At 58.6% G+C, this 21,203-nt stretch overlaps 3 protein-coding genes and 1 non-coding gene across 8 annotated transcripts in view; 3 read left to right on the forward strand and 1 right to left on the reverse strand.

Annotated features, from left to right (window-relative positions):
- Window positions 1-21,203, forward strand: part of DGCR8 (DGCR8 microprocessor complex subunit) — a 238,031-nt gene that overhangs the window by 41,606 nt on the left and 175,222 nt on the right. For all 3 annotated transcript variants that reach the window (XM_058532198.1, XM_058532200.1, XM_058532199.1), the window contains 3 exons: window positions 162-289; window positions 1,531-1,644; window positions 2,646-4,426. In XM_058532198.1, coding sequence (XP_058388181.1) covers window positions 162-289; window positions 1,531-1,644; window positions 2,646-2,729 — 326 coding nt within the window. In that variant the 3' untranslated portion in view covers window positions 2,730-4,426. The remainder of the gene's footprint in view (window positions 1-161; window positions 290-1,530; window positions 1,645-2,645; window positions 4,427-21,203) is intronic.
- Window positions 5,224-10,243, reverse strand: TRMT2A (tRNA methyltransferase 2 homolog A). 2 transcript variants are annotated; one of them, XM_058532204.1, is made up of 12 exons: window positions 10,154-10,243; window positions 9,083-9,636; window positions 8,739-8,847; window positions 8,296-8,477; window positions 7,988-8,102; window positions 7,781-7,896; window positions 7,591-7,702; window positions 6,837-6,959; window positions 6,538-6,613; window positions 6,093-6,209; window positions 5,837-5,933; window positions 5,224-5,718 (listed from the first exon to the last, which is right to left on the reverse strand). In XM_058532204.1, the coding sequence occupies exons 1-12, from the start codon at window positions 10,226-10,228 to the stop codon at window positions 5,487-5,489; spliced, it is 1,908 nt and encodes a 635-aa protein (XP_058388187.1). In that variant the 5' UTR covers window positions 10,229-10,243; the 3' UTR covers window positions 5,224-5,486. The 2 variants fall into 2 exon arrangements, with proteins under 2 accessions (XP_058388187.1, XP_058388188.1); XM_058532205.1 differs by lacking the exon at window positions 10,154-10,243 and adding an exon at window positions 9,896-9,991.
- Window positions 10,534-18,220, forward strand: RANBP1 (RAN binding protein 1). 2 transcript variants are annotated; one of them, XM_058532216.1, is made up of 6 exons: window positions 10,534-10,642; window positions 11,946-12,082; window positions 13,972-14,129; window positions 16,020-16,148; window positions 16,972-17,037; window positions 17,812-18,220. In XM_058532216.1, exons 1-6 carry the CDS (start codon window positions 10,628-10,630, stop codon window positions 17,931-17,933), a joined length of 627 nt encoding a protein of 208 aa, XP_058388199.1. In that variant the 5' UTR covers window positions 10,534-10,627; the 3' UTR covers window positions 17,934-18,220. The 2 variants fall into 2 exon arrangements, with proteins under 2 accessions (XP_058388199.1, XP_058388200.1); XM_058532217.1 differs by having other exon boundaries at window positions 10,535-10,642; window positions 17,815-18,220.
- On the forward strand, window positions 17,069-17,194 carry LOC131398688 (small nucleolar RNA SNORA77). The gene has a single exon (XR_009216967.1). It is a non-coding gene; the product is annotated as a small nucleolar RNA SNORA77 (small nucleolar RNA).

The raw sequence follows: 21,203 nt of genomic DNA on the forward strand, positions 1-21,203 counted from the left end.
TGCTCAGCACGGTGGTAGAGCACTTCTCACCCCTTCCTGTGGAATGTGCCCTTGGCCAGGTGCGGGGAATGGCAGGTGCGCTCCTGTTGAGGTGAGGGGGCTGTGTGGACAGCTGTATGTTTGTGACTCCCTCTCGCCATGTTTCTTCTCCCTCTTCACAGGTAAGAATAAGAGAGTCGGAAAACAGTTAGCATCTCAGAAAATCCTTCAGCTGCTGCACCCACATGTCAAGAACTGGGGGTCTTTACTGCGCATGTATGGCCGTGAAAGCAGCAAGATGGTCAAACAGGTAACCAGACCCCTTCCCAGGGCCTAGGACAGCTTCTGTGTCTTGTTCCCGCCACCCAACATGTCTGGGGTCCCGCTGTCACGGAACAGAGTTGGGCAGCTGGGCTCTCCCCGTCCTCTCTAAGAGATGCCTTGTGCTCATTTGAGGACACCTAGTGGCTTAAGGGAGAGTGAGCATACAAGGGCAGCTCTCCCTAGCTATGAACACCAGTTTACTTGTAACTAAACAGCCTGTGTGTGTCATCTGTTTTGTTTCTGCTGTTTTTGCCAAGATCTTGAGATTTAAACCAATACCCTTAGGTTTGTGTGCTTTGTGGGGTGGAGGGAAGTGTTGGGACAGGAGTGTTTACATTTAAAAATTTTTCTCTTGATGTTTACAGAAATGGTCTGGGTTTTCTACACCCTAGTAAGGGGAAGGGTGGTTGGCATGGAGCAGGGGACTGCAGGTGGTGACCCCGAGGACCATGCTGTGGACCCTCAGGCCATTCCTGAAGAGGTCCTCATTCTGGGCATGACACGGTGGGGTGAGGGAGGTGACACTGGGCCCCCAGGTGCTTAGAAGAACCTTAGGATATCTGTTGTTGAGAAAACTCAGACGCAGTGCAGGTGAAGCTTACTTCTGCCTTTGTGTGTGTGTTTTACTTCTGTGCATTGTCTTGGGCTAAGACTGAGGGAGAGAAAGCCCACTTTGGCCCATGGGTGGGAGTCCTTCCTAAGCTGGAGGGCGAGGGGTCCAGCCCAGACACAGCCCCAGTGCTTGGCTTTTGGAGGACAGTGGAGTTTGGTACCCTGAGGCGTGGCAGACATCCTCAGAGATGGCCTCTTAAGACAGAAAGGGCCTCAGGACAGCATGATCCTGTTCTGCAAGTTATAGGGCCTGCAGAGAGCTCAGCGTTGGGCCGACAGATTCTCAGCCGGCCCTGGGCCCGGGGCGTGTCCCGTCCAGCAGCATGCTGTCCCTGCTGGCCGTGTCAGGTGTTTCCATCCTCCCTGCTGCACCCGGGGTTGGGAGTAGAAGCAGCTGGGTGCTAGAGTGCCTTTGTCCTGTGAAGGGAGAAGGCCGTGCCTGCTGAGAATGAAGCAGAAGTGGAGGTGGCCGTAGACTGCTCCACATTCTCTGCTGCTACATCACCCTGCTGGGCATGGGTTGAGTGTGGGGCCATGCGTGCATCTCTGGTTCCGGGCCACAGGGTGCCTGTGAGGCCCTTGGCAGTCCTGAGAGTGAGGCACTGTGCTCCCCAGGAGACCTCAGACAAGAGCGTGATTGAGCTGCAGCAATATGCCAAGAAGAACAAGCCGAACCTGCACATCCTGAGCAAGCTGCAGGAGGAGATGAAGAGGCTGGCGGAGGAGAGGGTGAGTGTGTGGGCCCGGGTCATGGCTTCTCGACGCCCTCCATCCCCTCGCCTCAAAGGGAGCAGAGGGGCCCTGAGCTGGGGCCACGCTACAGCTGTCGAGGAAAGCCATTTCCTATAGGAACCCATGACTGGTTCCTGACGCCCCGGCACCACCTGGGTGCCTGAATAGCCCGTCTTCCAGCAAACCCTCAGTCCTTCCAGATTAGATTTTCTTGCCCCTGAGCTTCAGCATTCATGATCCTTGTGTCCTTTATTTGTAGTTCAATTAGAGAGCTGGCAGTCCTGGCCTGTGGCTGTGAAGGGCCTGGCCTCCTGTGCACTGACGCTGGGTCCCCACTCAGCAACAGCCATTTGAGGGCAGAGACAGTGCAGCTGCCAAGGTCCTTGTGGGTGACAGGCTGCCATCCTGGACCTCTTCCTCCTTGAGTCCTCTGCAGTTATGTGACGGAGAGTGTGGCTCACAGAACGATTGAACCTGGGTAGGGCTCAGTCCTGGTGAAGCTTCCTAAAGCCACTTGCCTGAGGGGTTTCTGGACTAGGACCTTTTATGGCTGTGCTATTATATAATATATGGCTTATATATTATATATGGCTTATATAAAATCCTGAGAAGGAGGTGTCTGCTGTCTCTGTGGCCTTTCCAGTCCAGGAGACGCCTCACTCCTGCCCTCAGGTCGGGGTGAGGAGAGACCCGCCCAGGAGGCTTGTCCCTTGTGGCTGTGACCTTGGCCTTTGACTTCTGGGTGTGCGTCCTGATTCCCAGGGAAGTGCCAACACACGATGCTCTGTGATGGCGTCCAGGGAGACCCTCCCACCCAGTACCCTACCTGGCCCACTCCTCAGGCCTTCCCTCCTCCTTCCCGCTTGGCATCACAGAGCACGGGTGCCAGTCTGCTGGGCTTGCCCCTCACCTACCCTTCTCCCTCTGAAGCCTCTTGCCGAAGTTTGGGCTGCATGTGCCCACCTTGCTGGCATCACTAACCTTCATTGTTCTTCCAGGAGGAGACACGGAAGAAGCCCAAGATGTCTATTGTAGCGTCTGCCCAGCCTGGTGGCGAGCCCCTGTGCACTGTGGATGTGTGAGGGAGGCAGCGGGGCCTGGTGCAGGGGGCCGCCACTCCGCTGCTGAAGAGACCACACGCCACTCACTCTGCAGCCTCAGGCCTCCCTCCAATCTGAGTTCCTCCCCTGTGGCCAGGCGTCTTGAGCACCGGAGCCAGAGGGGTGGGGCTCTGGTGCACGGGGACAGCCAGGACCACAGCTCTTCTTTGGGGGCCGCCGACAGGTCTAAGTGGACAGGTTCAAAGATCGACTCAGCCTGCCCTCACAGGTGGAAGCCAAGAGCTTGGAGACAGCTGTGGACCTCTGCTTGTACAGATTTGCTGCAGACGGGTTTTATGAAGGTTTTCATGAATTTTAGTACATAATACGCACTGACAAGAAATGAGAGTTGGATGACAGATGGAATAAGAAAGTGACCCCCGAGTCCTGTGCCCAGGGCTCCTGTGGGCCACTGCCTGAGGGGCCTGGTCAGAAGGCGCACGCTGCCACCCCAACCCCTTCTCTGCTTCCTGTGTTTCCCCTTTCTCTCTGAAAAAGAATGGGAAGGAGTGTTTCAGACCTTTTTCATTGAAAACAAACACAATTTTAGCATCAGAACTATTTTTCAGAGAGTGCAGGCAAACCATCAAAATGATGGTTCTTCAGCCTTGAAACGTGTTGCCAGCGTATGAAGTCTGCCAGTCTCCGCCTGGCTTGTTGCCCTGGCCCGGGCAGGGTGTGGTCCATTTTTCTGAGTAAGTCTTAATGCCCTAAAAGCACGCCTTCTTAGACACTGAGGCCCCTCACCTTCGCTGGCCTCTGGTAACTTTTTACTAAAGATTTTTGCACAGTTAAGTCCATCTGTCCACTCATCAATTTTTAAAGCTTTTATGATATTTTAGCATTTGGAAAGAAACTTTTACAGTGAGAGTAGAAGATAGATTTGGAATCATGTAGCAGATATAAACAATTAATGCATTTTAGCACGTAGACTTATTTAAAAACAGGAAACAAGGACCTTCCATGCAATCCCTTCTTGATCACAAACTGGCGCTCCTCTTCAGAGCAGGCGCAAGCACAGGGAGGGCGGCGGTCCTGCTCCTTGTGACGATGGCTTCGCTGGATTTCAAGGGCAGCCGCGCTGCACAGCCAGGCCTAGTGACCAGCTTGCTCCTCTGACCAGCAGTCTGTGTTCTCCAGATGGCCTCTGTGGACAGGTGCAGGGGTAGATGTGTCCCCTGCCCTGAGTCCCAGAGGATATGGTTGTGCCCTGGGTGTCCCCCACATGCAAGGTAGTGGTGAGCCATTGGCTTCCTGTCCCCAGCGCCTGTTCATACTGCCATGTCTTCACAGCACACTGCTGGATGCAGGAGCCCAGCACTGGGCTGTATTGTCACGTTCCACAGGGGTACCTGCCCCCACCACATCCCCTGTGGCTGGGGTTGATGGCATGTTTTCAGGAAGACAGTGTTGGCCTTGTGGGTCACCCACAGTGTATCCTTCCCTCACCACCTATGTGACCAAGGTTGGTTTCTGTGTCGACCTTTATAAAACAAGACCCTCAAATCAAGTTGCTGTAATGAGACACCTGCTTCTGTCTTGCCTCCTGTTTGCAGCTGTGAATAATCATTTGACTCAGACTGCCCTTAAAACAGCCAGATGTGCCATCGTGAACCAAAGCTTTGTGCACACGTGTTACTAGAGGCAGGTGAGCCTCGCTGCGGCCTCCTGTGTCCTGTGTGTGGGTGTGAGTGTTGTGTGCACACAGCCGTGCAGCAGGGGTGGAGGGCAAGCAGAGCCTGTGCTGATGCTGCCGTTCTGCCATGGCCCGTCGTGTAACTTCCAGGTGGCAGCTGGGCCACGGCTGTAAGGGTGAGCCTTGATTGTCTGAACACATAAAGCAGAACTGTCCAAAAGAGAATGGCTGGTGTTTCTTTCTTCTAACTCTGGGAGGCTGGTGGGCTTGGGGACCCTCAACTGGCCAGAATCACCCCCAAGGTGCTGTGCTAGCTAGTGCCTGGACACAGCTGCTCCTGCAGCAGCTGATCAGCATCCAGCCTGGCCCTCAGCTCCTTCCTTGGTCACCATGGAGGTGGCTTCCCTTAAGGGCTCAGGGTCAGGTTGGGGATGGAACGAAGCCAAGGAGGGTCCTCCCCTTGCAGGGAAAGTAGGGGCTGACCACTGGGCCCACCCCTTGCCCTGTGTTCTCAGCTTATGTATGTTAGCCCTTGGCCACGAGATCTACATCTCTGCTTCTCAGGGTTAAGCTGCTCTATTAAAACAGCAAGCCCTCTGCTGTGACTCGTGGCCACGCTGTGGGGCTGAGAGAGCTGCCCTGACTCCCAGCCCCAGCTGGGCCAGTGCTCAGCTGTGCCCAGGGCTAACAGGGTGCTAGCAGGAACCAGGGGCTCAGATGCAGACGTATCCCCACGTAGTGCCTGAGGTACCCTCCTGGCCCTGCCCTTTTGTACCTGTAGTAGGGGGCAGACATGAGCCCCTGTGTGCCAAAGCTCTGGGCTCTCATCACAGACACATTGGTGGTTCAGCAATTGTTTATTTTGGCCCTTGTGGCCCAGCTGGTCCAAAAAGAACTGCGGGGAGGGGGAGCAGGCCACAGGAGCCCACGGCCCACGGGGACAGGTGGGCCCTGGGCAGGGCAGCCTGGTCTCAGGCCCACTGTGCTCGCTGCCTCTAAGCATCCTGGGATGAGGCAAGGACTTGGGGAGCCCCTGGGCTTCTGCCCCGGTGATGCAGGCTGGGCTCGGCTCTGGAAAGGCTCGTTGTCACTGCTCCACAGGCCTAAGAAGAGGGGGAGGCCCCAGTTTCCTGCAGGGTGTCATCTGGGGACCCTGGTTGGGGCTGGGCTGTAGAGTCCTGGGGCTCCGGGGCCCCTGCGCCATTGGGTTGCTCTACCCTCTCGAACAGGATGAGCATCTCACAATGCGAGGTCTGTGGGAACAGGTCCACGGCCACAGCCTTGACTGGCCGGAAGGGAGTGCCCTTCACCCGGTTAGATGGGGCCCTGCAGAGGCTGTGGTGGGAAGGGAGTGTCAGGGTCAGCCACATGGGTCCAGCCAAGGGCTCCTGTGAGGGGCGTGGGGCTGGGTGCTGGGCCCCAGGCCACCCCAAGTCCACCACTTCACACTCACTCCACAAAGTTGCTCATGGCCGCCCGGGGGTTGCAGGAGACGTACAGGAGCCGCTTGAGGTTCTCAGCTCTGCGGACGGCCAGGATCACTTTGGAATCTGAGGAGGCAGACTCTTCAAGGGAGAGTCCCCAAGGGTCCCCCACCTCAAGGAGGGTATGGGGGGACCCAGTGAGGATGGGCATCAGGCCTGATGTGTGCCATCCAGACATCACTACCGTCTTCTCCCCATGTCACTCCCCAAATAGAGGCCACTCACGCAGGCCGGCGCGGGGCGGGTCCAGGACAGCAACGAGCTGCTGGGAGGCCAGTCTGCTCACCAGGGCGGGCACCAAGTCCTCAGCCTTCCCACAGTGGAACTCAACGTTGCTCAGCTCTGGAGATGGCATGGCAGCCCTGTCAGGGGACTCAGGACATCCAACCCCACAGGGCCCGCCCAGCTGCCTGGTATCCTGAAGCTCCTGGCCAGAGGGGCCTTGAGAAGACCTGCTGGCCAAGGAGCCTGATGGTGCCTTCTTCCCTGCCAGGCAGCCCAAGGAACTGTGGGTACAGTCGATCCACAGGGAGCCCTGGTGTGCCCTCTGCCCCCTGGTGGGCCCCAGGGACCACGTGGTGGGTTCTGTGTGCCGTGCTGAGGTATGCAGCAGGGGTGACCGCTGCCCCCCAAGGCCTGGTGACCTGCTGTGTGGTGTGCTGGCTCTCACCATTGTTGCGGGCGTTTGCCCGGGCATCTTCCACAGCCTCCTGGCACAGCTCAATCCCCACGACTCGCTTCACCTTCTGAAGCGAGGAAAGGGCACACACCAATGGCAGCCCACCCCGCCCCCGGGACTTTCTGGGGAGAGGAATAGCAGGAAGCACGTGGAGAACAAAAAAGGATCTGGAACAGGCTGAGGGTTAACCTCTCAGTCTTTAAGCTGGGTATCACCAGGGGTCACGACGCAGAGAACAACACAGCGGTGGAGTGGGGAGAGGGTGCCTTAGCTTGGGCAGGAGGGCTCACCCGGGCCAAGGCCAGGCCAATGGTGCCGGTGCCACAGCACACATCCAGCACCGTGCTCTCCACGTCCAGCTGGGCCCAGTCCTGGATGACCGTGTAGAGTACCTCGGCTGCCGGGGTGTTCACCTGAAGGGCGGGCAGGTGGCACCCAGGATGTCACAGCAGCCCCTTGACCCCCTGAAGCACTTGCATTCCCTGGGGTGCCCCTCTGGCTCGGAGACCTCTGTGGCCCAGTCCTCGGCTCAATCGCCCTCTTCCCAGGCCTTCTGCTCCTGTGCCTTCCCCACCTCTAACTGCCCAAGGCCCCGAGGGCCAGTCCTTGGACTGCCCCTCGATCCACATGATGCTGGGTGACCTCACCCAGTCTCCGGGTTTTAAACACCAACTCGATGTCAGCGACCTCCCCCCGCCCCCACTTATGAGCATCTTTCCTGAGTGCCAGACTTGTGGGACCCCCACAGCAGCATCAGACATCTCAGACTCCACCAGAGCTCACCCCGGAGCCCAGCATCACCCTGACTCCTGCGTCCATGCCCCACACATGGCCCTCCAGCAGGCCTGTCACAAGTGCCTAATCAGTGGTGAATAAACTTTCCTGTCTCATGGCTCTTGCAGCTCCCCTGCCTGGATGCTCTCCCCCACACCTCTGCGAGGCTAACCCCTTGTCGCTGCCCTAGCCCACTGTCCCAGTCACGTCCTGACATCAAGTCAGGCCTCCCTCCTCGTGTCCTTGTGATCCCCAGAGATTCTGGGCTACCTGGAAGAAGGCGTGTGGGGAGATCTGGAAGGTCAAACCCAGCAGGTCCTCGTGGATGCACCGGTCTCCAGCCACGTGCTCCAGGGGCAGGCCCTCCTGGCTGGGAGTCTGTCTGTGGGCAGCAGGGTGGGCCCATCAGTGTCACCAGCCCGCACAAAGATCTGCCCCCCGAAACACCCAGGCTCCTCACCGCTGTCCCTCCTCCACAAAGTAGAGGCAGGTCACCCCGCTGGCCTTGCCCGGTCCTGTCACGAAGTGCTGCGCCAAGGAGGCCTTCAGCCCCGCCAGCTCCTCAGAGGTCAGTTTCTGGAGCAGGCAGAAGAAAGACCCTGTCCGGCTGTGTCACAGCCCACTCTGGCCCAGACAAGCCCCCCTTGAGGGCCACCCCGCTTGAGACCTGTGGGTGGAAGTAGGCAATGGCCATGGCCTGGCCACGGCGGCTGGTGCGCACAGTCAGCTGCTTCCAGTGCCCTGAGTACGTCTCTGGGTCGTATGCCGAGTATGGAGTGGACCTGTGGGAGCCATGAACAGCCCTGAGTTCCCGACAGCTGCTGGCCAGGATTCAGCCAGCAGCCTCCCTGCTCTCTCCTCCAGCCACATCTGTGAGACCACAACCACACAACCCCCCAGGCAAGACCCAGGCCCTCTGCTCCCAGACCGCCTCCGGACTTCCCAGGAGCACCCAGCCCAGTCACAAATCCTCACCGGATGAACTCCTGGAAGACCTTCACCACCCGCTTGGTGGCCTCGGGGATGTGTACCGTATCAAAGGGGGCCGCCACAGCACACGTCCCACCCTTGTACTTGCCGAGCCGGCAGCCGACTGTGTTGTCCTCCCCGTCTACCCCGATGCCAACCAGAAACTCACACTTATTACGATACTCAGTCTGCAGGGAAAGAGGAGGGAGGCAGCCACATAGGTGACCTTATCCTGGTAGTGCAGCACTCGTTCGTGGAGGGAACCCGACAGCGAGTTAGTGAGAGGCCTCGGTTCCCCTGCAGGATCTGGCAGTCCAGGGAACAGGGCTGACAACAACTAACAGTCACAGGACAAGTACCAGAAACAAACACAAAGCAGGAAGGAAAACAAGAGGGATAGGCAAGGGGAGCTTCTTAAGCACGAACGAGGGTCTATGGGTAGGCCTGACCTGCTGGGGCGATGGCCTGACCCCCTCCAGTGGGCAGCAGGCCTTGTTGTGCTTGTGCCTCTGCGAGAAAAGCCAGGGCAGCAGGGCGCGGTTGGTGCTCCCAATTTCCCTGTAGGGCAAGGTGGGGCTGAGGTTGGCCCGCTGCCCCTTGCCCATCCCCAGCCCCTCTCCAAACGCTCAGGTGCTGGACTCCTCCCTTGGGACTTGATCGTCACCACTTACTGGCTAACTCCCAAGAGACTGTGCAGATTCTGGGGCGTCCACACAGTGCACAAGGCAGGCTGAGCAAGCACGGAGCACAGCAGAGCTCCAGTGCTAAGGGGGTGACCTGTGCCCACACTCACTTGGCCAGCCTCTGCAGCACCTGCTCGCACTCCAGCCGCTTCCGCTCAAGCTGCTCCGCATAGGGCACGGTCCAAAGAGGGGTCACTACATCAGCGACACACGTGGCCAGCGGCTCACCCTCATTCTCACGCCGCTTCTTCCTGGCCATAGGGTCAGCCTTGGGCCTGGCCAGGCGCACGCTGAGTGGGCGGCCTTTCCAGAGGGCACCATGCAGCACACGCAGGGCCTTGTCCCGCTCAGCTGCGCTGCGGAATGTCACAAAGGCACAGGGAGGCTGCCCGAAGAGTTTGGTCTTATGGGGCTGCAGACCAAAGCGACCCAGAAAACGCCGCACATCGCTGAAGCTGGCATGGCGTGGCACGTTCTGCAGCTCCAACTTGAAGATCTCCGAGGTGAACAAGTCGTCCCTGATGTAGCTGTAGAGCCCAGGCTGGGGCCCCGACTCTGCAGCCGCCCCAGCGCCCTCCTCTTCCTCCTCCTGGGGGGCCGGGGCTGCAGGGCTGCCCGGGGCGCTGCTGCTGTCCTGGCCGCAGACCTCCATGGGCCCGGGGCCCTGTATGGGGACAGGAAAGGGCTGGGCTGAGACCTGGACCCCCGGACTCCCTCCCCACATCCGGACCTCCAATAGTGCACCCTTCCCGCAGCCCCGTCAACATCTACCCTCCTCACCCTCGGCCCCTTCTCTGGCCCTCTCCCTTCTCACCCCGCCTCCACCCCGCCCCCACGTCTTTGCTCAGCGGTTTCCTGCCCCGCCCCATCTCCACCTCCCCTATCTCCCCTCCCCCTCCCTGTCTCCGCCCCGCGTCTCTCGCCAGGATCTCCTTCACTTGACTTCGTCGTCCAGATTGTCACTTATCGTCCGGCCCGTCCGCTGCCTGGACTGGGGCCCACGAGGGCAGCCTCGCCCTGGGCCTGGCGCACCAAAGGCACTGAGAGCGGGTGCGCCGCCGCGAGGCCGCCCCCGACTCCGCCCCGGGCGGAGGCGGGACTCGAACCCTTGGACCTCAGGTCCGAGTCTCGGGCATGGGGTGCCCCGCCCGCCAGGGGCCCGCGCCGGCCGCTCGCCTCACCGGTGGCTCTCCCGTCCGCCAGCGCACGCAACCGAGGACGAGCGTCTCTATCGTCCTGGCTTCCGGCAACGTCATCGCCGCGCGACGGCTCCGACCCTAGCCGCTTTCGCGAGCTCGAGGGGCGCGCGTGGCCGCGGGGCGGAAGTGCGCGCGGGGGCCGCCGGGAGCGCAGGCTCCCCTGGCTGCCCGGCGGGCCGGGCATGCGCTGCGGGCGTTTTGGCGGGAAGCGCGGGGCGGGTTGGACAATGGGAGTGTCCGCCGTCTGAGCCAATAAAGCTGCACTGGTTTTGAATCGCGGCGCGTTTCCCGCCGCCGGGGTCAAGGGTCGGGGTTCGGGTCGCGGGGCGGAGGGAAGAGCGGGCGGGCGGGAGGCGCCGGCGCCAGACGCGGAGGAAGGAGCTGCGACAAGCCGCCGAGAGGCCGCGGAGCCAGCGACGACCGAGCCAGCCGAGCCGCCGCCGCCGCCGCCTCCCCATGGCGGCCGCCAAGGTGCGGCTGGGCCCGGGCGGGGACGGGGGGCCGGAGGCCCGAGGCCGTTATTGGGGGCCACGTGGGCGGCCCGCGCCGCCGCCAACCCCCGCTGGCCTGCGAGCTCGGTGCCTGCGGGCCTGCGCGGCGCGGGGTCGGGGTGTGGGCGGCCGGCCTGGGGCTCGAGGCCTCTGGGGCCGGCTCGCGGGGCTCGGGGGCAGAGGGGCCCCGCGTGACCTTGGGGCGGCCCCGGTGAGCCGGGAGTTCCGTCGGGACGTGGGGCCCGCCGCCCGCGCTCCTCGGTCTCGCGTCCACTTCCCCTCTCGTTGGGGACGCGGGCGGGTGGCGGGTTTTCTTCGGCTCAGCCCAGTTGCGGGCTTCGCGCCAGAACAGGGCGTCCCTACCGTCCGTCGCCCACGCAGCGCTTCATTCATTCTGTTCTCGCGTCAGGAGCCGCACCAGGCCTCTGCGGCGGGAGCTCGTTCCAGCCGAGTGGACCGGCCCTGGACGCGCGGACCTGGGCGGGGGCGGCTCGGTGGGCTGCGGTGCTTGCCTGGGTGAGCTCACGCGCCGGAGCCGCAGAGCCGTCCAACCAAGCAAAGCTGTGAAAGCTCAGATTTTCTTTTTCGGTTTGAGTCTGGTAGTGAAATCTTCGGGTTTTTTATGGATTTATAGATTAGCAAACCACGTGTTCTGTAGGACTCAAGCCAAAATGTTCTTTGTGTCCTATAGTTCTTTAGAGTGGAGCAGAACGTTAGGGCTCTTATTTGTGCGGCTTATTTTGAGTTACCAACTTAGTTTGCTGAACCAAGATGAAATGACTGACAAAACTGAATTCTGTGTAAATACTAGCGGTCCCATAGCAACTCTTTTTCGTTCTAATAAGCGAGAGCACAGATTTTTCTTAACCAGGACAAACTGAAAGGGTTGGTTTTTGTTTTAAAGGTAGTGTTCCTCGAAGCTCTGTTCCATCTATCTGTCCTTTAATCTTCGTTGGGCAGTATCGTACACATTTTACAAAGGAGGAAACGGGGGCTCAAAAAGATGGGGCAGTTTCAGCCAGGCCACTGAGTATGTGGCTGAGTTTTAGGAGCCACAGCCAGTCTGCACAGGTGTGAGATGCTGGTGGGGAGGGTCCTGAGGTCCCGTGTCTTACTGTGTGCTGAATGTGCATGCAAACCTTTCCTAGTGTGAAAGGCTTTGGGCTGAGTTTCTTGCTTTGGGGTGAGGCCGTTTAGTAGGGATGCCCACTGAGGGCACTGCTGAGCTCTGGTTGGGGTCACGCTCGCAGCGAGAAGAGTGATCTCCACGCCTCCCTCCACAGGACACCCATGAGGACCATGATACTTCCACCGAGAACGCAGATGAGTCCAACCACGACCCCCAGTTTGAGCCTATAGTTTCTCTTCCCGAGCAAGAAATTAAAACCCTGGAAGAAGATGAAGAGGAGCTTTTTAAAATGTAAGTCAGCTGATGTTGCTTCAGAAATAGTTATCTTTAGTGTAAGATTGAAGTTATGGTGTTTTGGAGGCATCCAGATTTTGGTCTGACCTTTAATCGGCCCAGGGCCGAAGAAAGGGCCTGGAATTGTGTGATGACTAGTCCCTCATGGAAGTCAAGGCTGCTGAGAGAATCCACTGGTTCATTAACTCTCTGGGGTGCCCCTGCTGCCTGGTGGCCAGTGCTGTGGAGGGCACAGTCGCTCCCTAGTGTCCTGTAACTGCTGTGCTGTCCACAAGGGTACATCTCCTCACCCCCTCCCCCCAAGACTCCCACAGCCCCCTTTCTCTGCTTGAGCAAGGAGTGTCTACAATTATTATTAGTAGTAGTAGTATCATTTGCAGCATGGATTTGGCTGTCTGAAGCTCGTGAATCCTTGACTCTGTGTATAACATGCAAAAACACGCTTGGAATTATGAGTGAAGCCAGGTGCTGTTAGAGTTGTCGAGATTCCTTATTAAAAATTGGTCTTCACGTGCTTCTTGGTGCCTTCAGTGAAAAGCTACAGTGGCAGGTGTCATTTTGAAGCAGTGCAGGCACCAGCTGTGTTGAGATGTCTGTGACAGAGTCACAGCACTGCCAAGACTGGCCTGTTGCCTACACTCAGAATCGCAGAAGATGGTAGGTTCGGTTACAAGTTACTGAAAGTAGATTGTAGTGTTTTCCCTGTCCAGGCTCGTGGAACTCCCCCCTCGCCCCCTCCACATTCTAAGGTGTCAGGTTAATGTTTGAGTGCTTTACGGTGGGTGAGGGAGGGAAGCAGAGGCAATCACCAATGCTGCAACTCCCCCTCTAAGGAAGGGAGGCTGGGAGACCAACCTTCCCCCCACTCCCAAAGGCCTGGGAAGGGAGAACTGCACGCTCCCTTTGGTCTCAGAGGGTGGTGGGTGTCTCCCTTAAGACCTTGGTTCTCCAGGTCTCTGCTCTGCTCGGGCATGATGCTGCCCCCGGGGGCTGGCTCCTGCCGGGAGTGAGGACTGCTGGTGGCACTGTTGTCGTCACCTCCCTGCCCACACGGGGGCCAGTGTTCCTGCTGTCCTGACATGGGCCCTTCCTGAGGCAAGTGAGGCCAGCAGATCAGGCTTTTACATCTGGGGGCTGGGGGTGTCCTTGTGAGGACGCTGTCTCCCTCAACAGATTGGAGTTTGGGAGAGAGAACGGTCGTGTGCAGGAAAGGGACCAGCAGACCTGGGGTCATGTGGGGAAGCAAAGGGCAGGTGTGATAGGCGGGGAAGGGAGGGCATCGGCCTGAGCCCAGAGCAGGACTGCTGGGCTGACTGCTGGGGCCTTGGAGCCTGGGAGTGGAGGCCCTGTGTGGGCCCAGTGTGAGGTGCCGCTCTGGGCAGGAAGGCAGGGGATGGGGCCAGAGCCTGGTGGCCTGAGCGGAGGCCTGCAGCCTTTTCTCTGGGTTGGGGGCATTTGGAAGCTGAGGGAGAGGCTGGCCCTGTGAGAGCGGGGGTCCTTGGCCTCACCTGCTTCCATGTGGCCCCTGTGGCCCTCTGGACACAGGAATGCCCCTGCACAGTGACCGCAGACACGCCCAGTGTACTCAGGTGGGCTTTGCTGAAAGGTTGGGTTTTTTTGTTGGAAAATGTTGTGATTGTGGGAGCCTTTTTTCTTTTTTATTGTGAAGTAAAAACTTGGAATTTGTTGGGCTGTTTTGTTTTATTGGTGACGTTTCAGCTTGTAGTTCTGGGAATACAGAGAAGGGAAAGGGTGTTTGTTGAGACGTCAGATACAACCGTTTGTTTAATGCACACAAAACAAGTGTTCTTCCCAAGGAGTTGTTTGACTGACTTGTTCCCATTTCTGTGAACATTTAAGCTCTCACTTAATGGCTTTTCTTGAAGGCGGGCAAAGCTATTCCGATTTGCTTCAGAGAATGATCTTCCAGAATGGAAGGAACGAGGCACCGGCGACGTCAAGCTCTTGAAGCATAAGGAGAAAGGGAGCATCCGCCTTCTCATGAGGAGGGACAAGACGCTGAAGATATGCGCCAACCACTACAGTAGGTGGCTCGCGGCCATGCATATACTTGAGTCCCAGCGCTCTGCAGCAGGATGGCCTCAGACCTTCGGGCAGGTGGTTTGCAGGGCCGCGCTGGGACCCTGGAAGCGCTTTGTTACATGGAGCGCACGTTTGCGGTGGGTTTTCTTGGTTTAAAATAGGAAATGAGGTTTTCTGGTGTGCCTCTGAACTCAGAGCAGACCTACAGAGAAGCTTATAGCATACGAGCTGTGGAGTCTGGGCAGACAGGCACTGACCGGACGGATACTGCCCCAGTGTGGGCTTGGGACTGTGGGGTGCCAGGCGATGGCGTGAGGGCACGTGTGTGCGTGCGTGCAGATGTGTGCGAGGTGCCTGGGCGGCAGCCCTCCCACCCTTTGGTGTTCTCTTCTCTCCAGGGTGAACCCTGGGGAGGACATGAAGGGGAACCGGGTGGCGAGAAGGTGGCCGCCTCATCTTTAGGCGCCTGTGAAGCTGCACAGGGAGTGGGTGGTAGTGGGTGGAGGCCCTTGGTCAGGTGTGATGTGGGGTCCAGGAAAAGCCACATAAGCCCTGGCCTGTGAAGGGGTGACAGTAATTTCCCGCCACAGGAGACATCAGTCTCCTGGCTGCTGGTTGCTTCTGCAGTGCTGTCAGTGTCTGCCCAGAAACAGCTGTGTCTTAGGCTCGGTTCCCGGGCCAGCGTCGTGTCTGCATTTCTGGGTGGGATGAGAGGGCGACGTGGAAGGGTGCGGGGAGGGGCCTCTGCACCAGTCTCCGCGGCCCAGCCTGACCACTTTCTTACGAGCTGCTCCAGCAGCCCTCTTGTCTGCCACCCGGCCTGTCTGCTCTGGCCTAGTCTTTGTCTTGCAGCCCCTGGAAATTGTTTCCTTGAGGTCTTCCTGACACCCCTTGCTTCTCCCAGAGCCTTGTCAGGTCACTGGGTTGTTTGTGTGAGTTGTAAAAGGGTCACAGGCCCTTGCTGAATGGGGTGGGTGGTGGCAGGAAAAGGCTTGGGCACCTTTGTGTGCCCTGTATAGCATGTGGGGTCGCCAGGGCTGCTCCTGGTTAGACGGTGATGTGTACCCGGGGCTGGGCATGGGCTGTCCCGTGTCCCCAAAAATCTCTGTCAGGGCTGCACAGGCGGGTGTGGCACTGGGGATACTCTTGTTCTTTAGGGAGCCTGTTTGCCTCGTTCCCCTTGGGTCTGCATGGAGCTTGAGGACATGAAGATTTGGTGTTTATTCCAGGCCTTGGCTCTGTCTTCCTTGATGTACAAGCATGTCATGAGGCTTCTCGGTGTCCACTTCTGCTGTCCCCGTCCCCCGAGGTCTCCTTGGATAGTACGGGGCTGAGAGTGGTTGCCCTTGGTCTGACCACGTGCCCTCTTGGGTCATCACCTCCGCTGCCCCCACCTCTCCTTGGGCCGGCTCCCCCATGGGAGAGCGTGGACACAGCCATGAGATGGGTGTCCTCCACAGGAAGAGCTGGGCCTGCTTGGCCTTGTGCCCCATGTCTGCCCTGGGCCTGCGGGCTGCTCTGGTGGGGGCAAGACCAAGGGGCTGGGCATGAGTAGCCGTGTTGGCCTTGGGACCCTTGTCCAGTAGGATTGGAGACCCTTGCTGAGGTGTCCTCATGGTCAGGGAGCAGGCCACCGTGTCCCCAGATTTAAGATAGTCTTGGTTTTAAGTGAACATGGAACGTTTTCTTTCAAACCTTCAAAGAAGTTTGGGTAAAATCCATTTCTCGCAGGACTTTGTCTAGGACTGCTTGGCGGATCCCAAATCATCCTTGATTTGCCCAAAGTGGGACCTTGGGTTGGTGACCAGGGCCTTCTGTGGAGGGCTGGCTGGGGGTGGTGGGCCGGCCTCGCGGCAGTCGGCACCATCCTCACAGGGCTTCTCTCCCCCAGTCACGCCAGTGATGGAGCTGAAGCCGAATGCCGGCAGCGACCGTGCCTGGGTCTGGAACACCCACGCTGACTTTGCTGATGAGTTCCCCAAGCCGGAGCTGCTGGCCATCCGCTTCCTGAATGCGGAAAGTAAGCAGGAGGTGGGCAGGCCCTCGGGCCTGACGGCGGCCGCCTGTTTCACGCGCATGGTGGTTTAATTGCAGACAGAGCTGCTGTTGCCCTTCCAGGAGGAAGGACAGGAACGGAAGGCGCGTGGTAGAGACTGTCTCTTCCATTGTCTGCTGGCCTGAGGAGGGGTCTAGGGCTTGTCAAGCCACATGCCCTTGAGGCCACAAGCAGTGTACTTTCCCTCTTGACCACAGGGTGCTGTGCCAGCTGGTTTGCCCAGGGCAGTCATGTCCCCTCACAGTCACCTGAGTGCCAGCAGGGACTGTGCTGAGATCCACAGGCCCAGGCTGACCTCTCCCCTGCCTAGGTGTCTCTTCAGCCCAGATCGTCAAAAGCTGCACCCAGTGTGCCCTGGAGGAGTTGGGTGGGTGCCAGGGCTCAGCGCCCAGTAGCTGACCATCTGGTGCTGAGTGAACCTCACCTCTGCTCTGTGGGCCTCTCCTGGCTGTTCCAACATGAGTGGAGAGCAGTGCGTGGCGAGGAGGCCCCTGCCCTTGGGTTGCCCGAGGCCATAGTGCTCTGTGCCGTTCTGCCCAGCTTGTCACAGAGCCCGATGAAGGGAGGTGGCCCGGCGTAGTCCCAGCCTTGGGAGGGACTTGGGAAACAGTCACTGCACCATCCGGGCAAAAGCCAGCCCAGGGCCGTGTCAGATGGCCCAGCTAAGCCTCCGGTGAGAAATGGCTGTGGGACGGGCGCTTTGTGACTCCTGGCTCTTCAGAGCCACCAGGACGTGTCCCCTTCAATGCTCTGGACTCTTAGGAAGTCTCCTCTGTTTTTTCCGCAGATGCACAGAAATTCAAAACAAAGTTTGAAGAATGCAGGAAAGAGATCGAAGAAAGAGAAAAGAAAGGTGATGTGGCACCTGTGGGTGGGGCTCCCTCGCAGACTCACTCTGCACCCGGCTGCAGGCCCAGGCGGGTGCTTTTTCCGTCTGCCACAGGAACATTCCGGGTTGCTGTGACCACCTTGACCTGTCAAGGGCGATGCAGCCACCCCGGGACAGAGAGTGCTCTCTGGGGAGTGAGCTAGCCACTGGGGCCCTGAGCGTGTGCTCACTGGTCTGGCCATGCAGGCAGGTCATGGCGTCTGACCAGAGCCCACCAGAGACTGCAGGGGCTTTGAGAGGTCCTCATAGTCACCTGTGGTCACCTGCTTACTCGGGGCCTAACGATGGCTTCATAGCAAGTGACGAGATGTAACTGAGCAGCCTGACCCGGGGCCCAGGTGTGAGTGCGGGGTTGTTTGGGGGACCGGGAGTCCGTCTTGGCGGCGTAGGGTGGAGAAGCGGCCTGTGCTCTGGGGCGCGTGTCCCAGGGCAGCATGTGGGCTGGGGAGAGAGCGGTGCTTTTTTTTTTTTTTTTTTTTTTTTGAGGAAGATCAGCCCTGAGCTAACATTTGCCAATCCTCCTGTTTTTGCTGAGGAAGACTGGCCCTGGACTAACATCCATGCTGATCTTCCTCCACTTTATATGGGACCCCGCCACAGCATGGCCTGACAAGCGGTGTGTTGGTGCGCGCCTGGGATCCGAAAGTGGGCCGCCAGCAGCGGAGCGCGCGCACTTAACCGCTACACCGTGGGGCTAGCCCGGTGCTTCTGTTTTCTTACTGTATTCGTCTGTTTTAGCAGGATTGGGCAAAAATGATAATGCCGAGAAAGTGGCTGAAAAGCTAGAAGCTCTTTCGGTGAAGGAGGAGAGCAAGGGGTCCGAGGAGGAGAGCAGGGAGGAGGCTGCGGAGAAGCAATAAGCCGTCCGTCCTCGTCGTCTTTCCCTTCCTTTCTCTTTCCTTTCTTGTTTTTTAATTTTGCCCTGCTTTTGTTTGTTTTTTTTTATTCTGTTTTGTTTTTACAAGGGACTTTATATAAAGAACTGAATTCCAGCATTCAGGTTGTTTTTTTCTAAGTTTTTGCTCTATTGAAGTTGACTTCAGAAAATCCATTCCTGGTCATGAAGATGTACTGTGCTTTCTTTTCCATAGTGGAAACACTTATTTATAGTCATCGAGATAGTGAATAAACACCTTTGAAACCTGCACAGAGGGGCAGGCCCGTGTGTGCGCCGGCCCTGTCCTGGGAGCAGTGTGGCTCCTGCTGGCCCGGGGTGTGGGGCAGCGCCCTGTCCTGGGAGCTGCTGGCCCCGGGGTGTGGGGGCAACGCTCTGGGTCCCCCCCGCCGTCACTCTGCTGTGGGCTTTGGGCTATTGGTGGCCGCCGGGGACGTGTGTCTGAGCTGGTGCTGGTGGGTTGGGGGAGGCAGTGCTGGGTCCTCTGCCTCCTGAAGGTTCGTGTGCTGCTGCCTTATGGGCAGAAGTAGGTAGGCTTTTTTTTTCTTTTGGCCTTTGGGAGAGAGGAAGACCACCAGAGTATCTTGGCTTCGTACAGGGAGGCCAAGCAGGTCTCCAGGCTTTGGTCAAGGCTGTCTGGTCGGCCCTCAGCCCCGGTGGAGGGAAAGGCCAGCCCCATAGCATGCATGTCCAGTTGGGCGCAGTGTGTAGGTGGGGCTCAGCCCTGCAGCCCTCATCAGATAGCCTGCTGCCATCGTGGGAGAGAACTGTTCTGTCAACTTGCTCCCAGCATCTCCATCTTGGGGGGGAGTTGTGCACAGCTACAATAGCTTTAAATGAAAGGACTCTTTTTTTTTTTTCTTTTGTGAGGAAGATTAGCCCTGAGCTAACATCCAATACCAATCTTCCTCTTTTTTGCTGAGGAAGATTGGCCCTGGGCTAACATCCGTGCCCATCTTCCTCTACTTTATGGGACGCTGCCTCAGCATGGCTTGACAAGCGGTGCGTTGGTGCGCACCAGGGATCCGAACCTGCGAACCCCGGGCCGCCGCAGCGGAGCGCACGCATTTAACCGCTGTGCCACCGGGTGGCCCTGTGAAAGGAGGTTTTCGAGAATTCAAATGTGTTAGTGCTGTTCAAGGATTTGTCGTATAGAAAGGCTGTCTCAGTGGACCTCCTGAGTAGGGAGAAGGGTTTACAGTGTGCTGGCAGACCTTATAAAGCACGGGGTCCCACCCATGAGAGCCTGTGTCCCAGGGAGACCACCAGGGCTCTGGGGAGCTATGGCCACCCTGCCCTCCAGCAGCGGGGAGCAAGCGAGGACCTGACCCTGGAGTCCCCATGGCTGTCGGCCATTAATACCTGCCAGAGGTGCTGTACAGTGTCGCCCGAGTTGCTACTAGCCAGGTTGTTCTGTCGGACCTCCCTGTGTACCCTTGTGTTCTGTGATCGGTGTTCGATTAAAACCTTGTGTTCTTGGTTCTTCTGGGGGATGGTCCTCCAAAGGAAGTCACTCTTGTTTTAAAAGCCAAACTGAAGACCTCACTGGCCAACTTTGTCATGTCCTTGGCAGCCTTAGCCCGTGTGGGGCATGCGGCTCCAGTCCTCATGAGGAAGTGGGTGCAGAGGTCCTCCCGCCCAAGGAGGGCCACTGAAGCTTCTGCACCTTGCCCATCTTGAATAGGAATTCTGAGGCTATAAACAGCAGATGTCACTTCCCTGTGGGCCTCTGTTGGATGCACTGATGTGTGAAAGGTTCGTCCCAGGGCTTGGTCCTCCTGGAGGGAAGTGGGGCTCACACACCCCTTTCAGCACAGAATGGATGGTTAACATCCTGTCTTTGCTTTAGGCTCCAATACAAAATGAATCCCACTTGATGTAAAACCCCAGGCTGACTTCCTTCTTGGGTGAGGAGATGTGTCTCCAAGCAAAAAGGCCCGTCAGAATGGCCAGGGCGCCAGAGCCGTGCTGTCACCAGCGTGCATTTAAAGACATGGCTTGTTGACACTGCAGAACAGTGGGCCCCACTGGGATGAGCAGGGGCTTAGAGCCCCCAGCCAGTGTATTTTCAGGTGGGCTCCCTGTGGCACAGAGGCGTTGGTGAGCCAGAATTGGGGTGCTCATGGTCTTGAGGATGGACCTTTCCTTCCTGCAGGTTGGGGAAGCTGTGCTCTCCCCTTTTCCTGGGTTCTCGACTGCCTGGGGAGAGGACGCCTGGGACCTGGGCTCAGCAGCAGCGTTGGCACTGAGGCCTACCATGGCCTTGCTGGGCCCACCCCACCCGAGACCCCCTCTGCCCAACCAGTCTGAAGGGACCTCACCAAGGAGGCACGAGCACTGTTCTTCCCATGACTGGCGCGTGGCACTTACTCCGGGGAGTCAGACCCGGCCCGAGGGCTCAGTGCAGTGGGGAGCCTGCTGGGAGGAGCCTCTCCTGATGGGTGGGCCTGTGACCAGGGACTTGTCGGGGGCCTATGGCCTCCGTGTGCTGGGCTGCAGAAGGGCAATAGCAAGGGTGAAGCCCGTTTGTATGCGAGGACGCTGGACCTTGTGTCCATAGGCCCTGAGGCCCCCTGAAGGCTGTGGCAGCTCAGCAGAGGTGAGATGTCGGCTCCACTGAGAGTCTGCTCTTTGCTTACCTTTGTGCCCTGAATTCTCTGTGCTGCCCCAAACCTTCCTCTGGTGCTAGGGTCCCCCTTCCTGTGCTGGGCCTCCTGGAGTGGACACCCTGCAGGGCAGAGGCTCCAACTGGGGTGTTGTGGGAGAAAGCCCATCACCATATCTGCTGCCAAGGAGCCGTATTAAGGCCCCAGTCTTGGCCTCCATCCTGGGTTCCTTAATGGCAGCTCACAGCCCACAGCCTGTGGAGCTGGGGTGGGGGCCTTCCAAAGTCCCACATCAGGGCAAGGAGGGGCCTCCAGGCCAAGAAGCCCCAGGGCCTGTGGCAGTGCTCTGCACCACACAGGGTTCTGGCTGTAGAGGAGCAGATGCCTAGGGCTGGGGAGGGCAAGGACCCCCACACGGGTCCCCACCCAGGGAGGGGGCTCATGGGTCAGAGCAGAGGCGCCTGGGGGCGTGTGGGGGACAGACACTTGCTGGTCCTCACTAGGGAGGCTGCAGAGCTTGACAGGTCCCCACCTCCCAGAGGTGCCGTGCAGGCTGCTCTGCCAGGGGAAGCCACAGCTGCCCAGCTGGTCCCACCCACGCCGCAGCCGACACTGCGAGACTGCTGGTC

This window comes from Diceros bicornis, chromosome 35 (assembly GCF_020826845.1).
Source record: "Diceros bicornis minor isolate mBicDic1 chromosome 35, mDicBic1.mat.cur, whole genome shotgun sequence".
Lineage (NCBI taxonomy): Eukaryota > Metazoa > Chordata > Mammalia > Perissodactyla > Rhinocerotidae > Diceros > Diceros bicornis.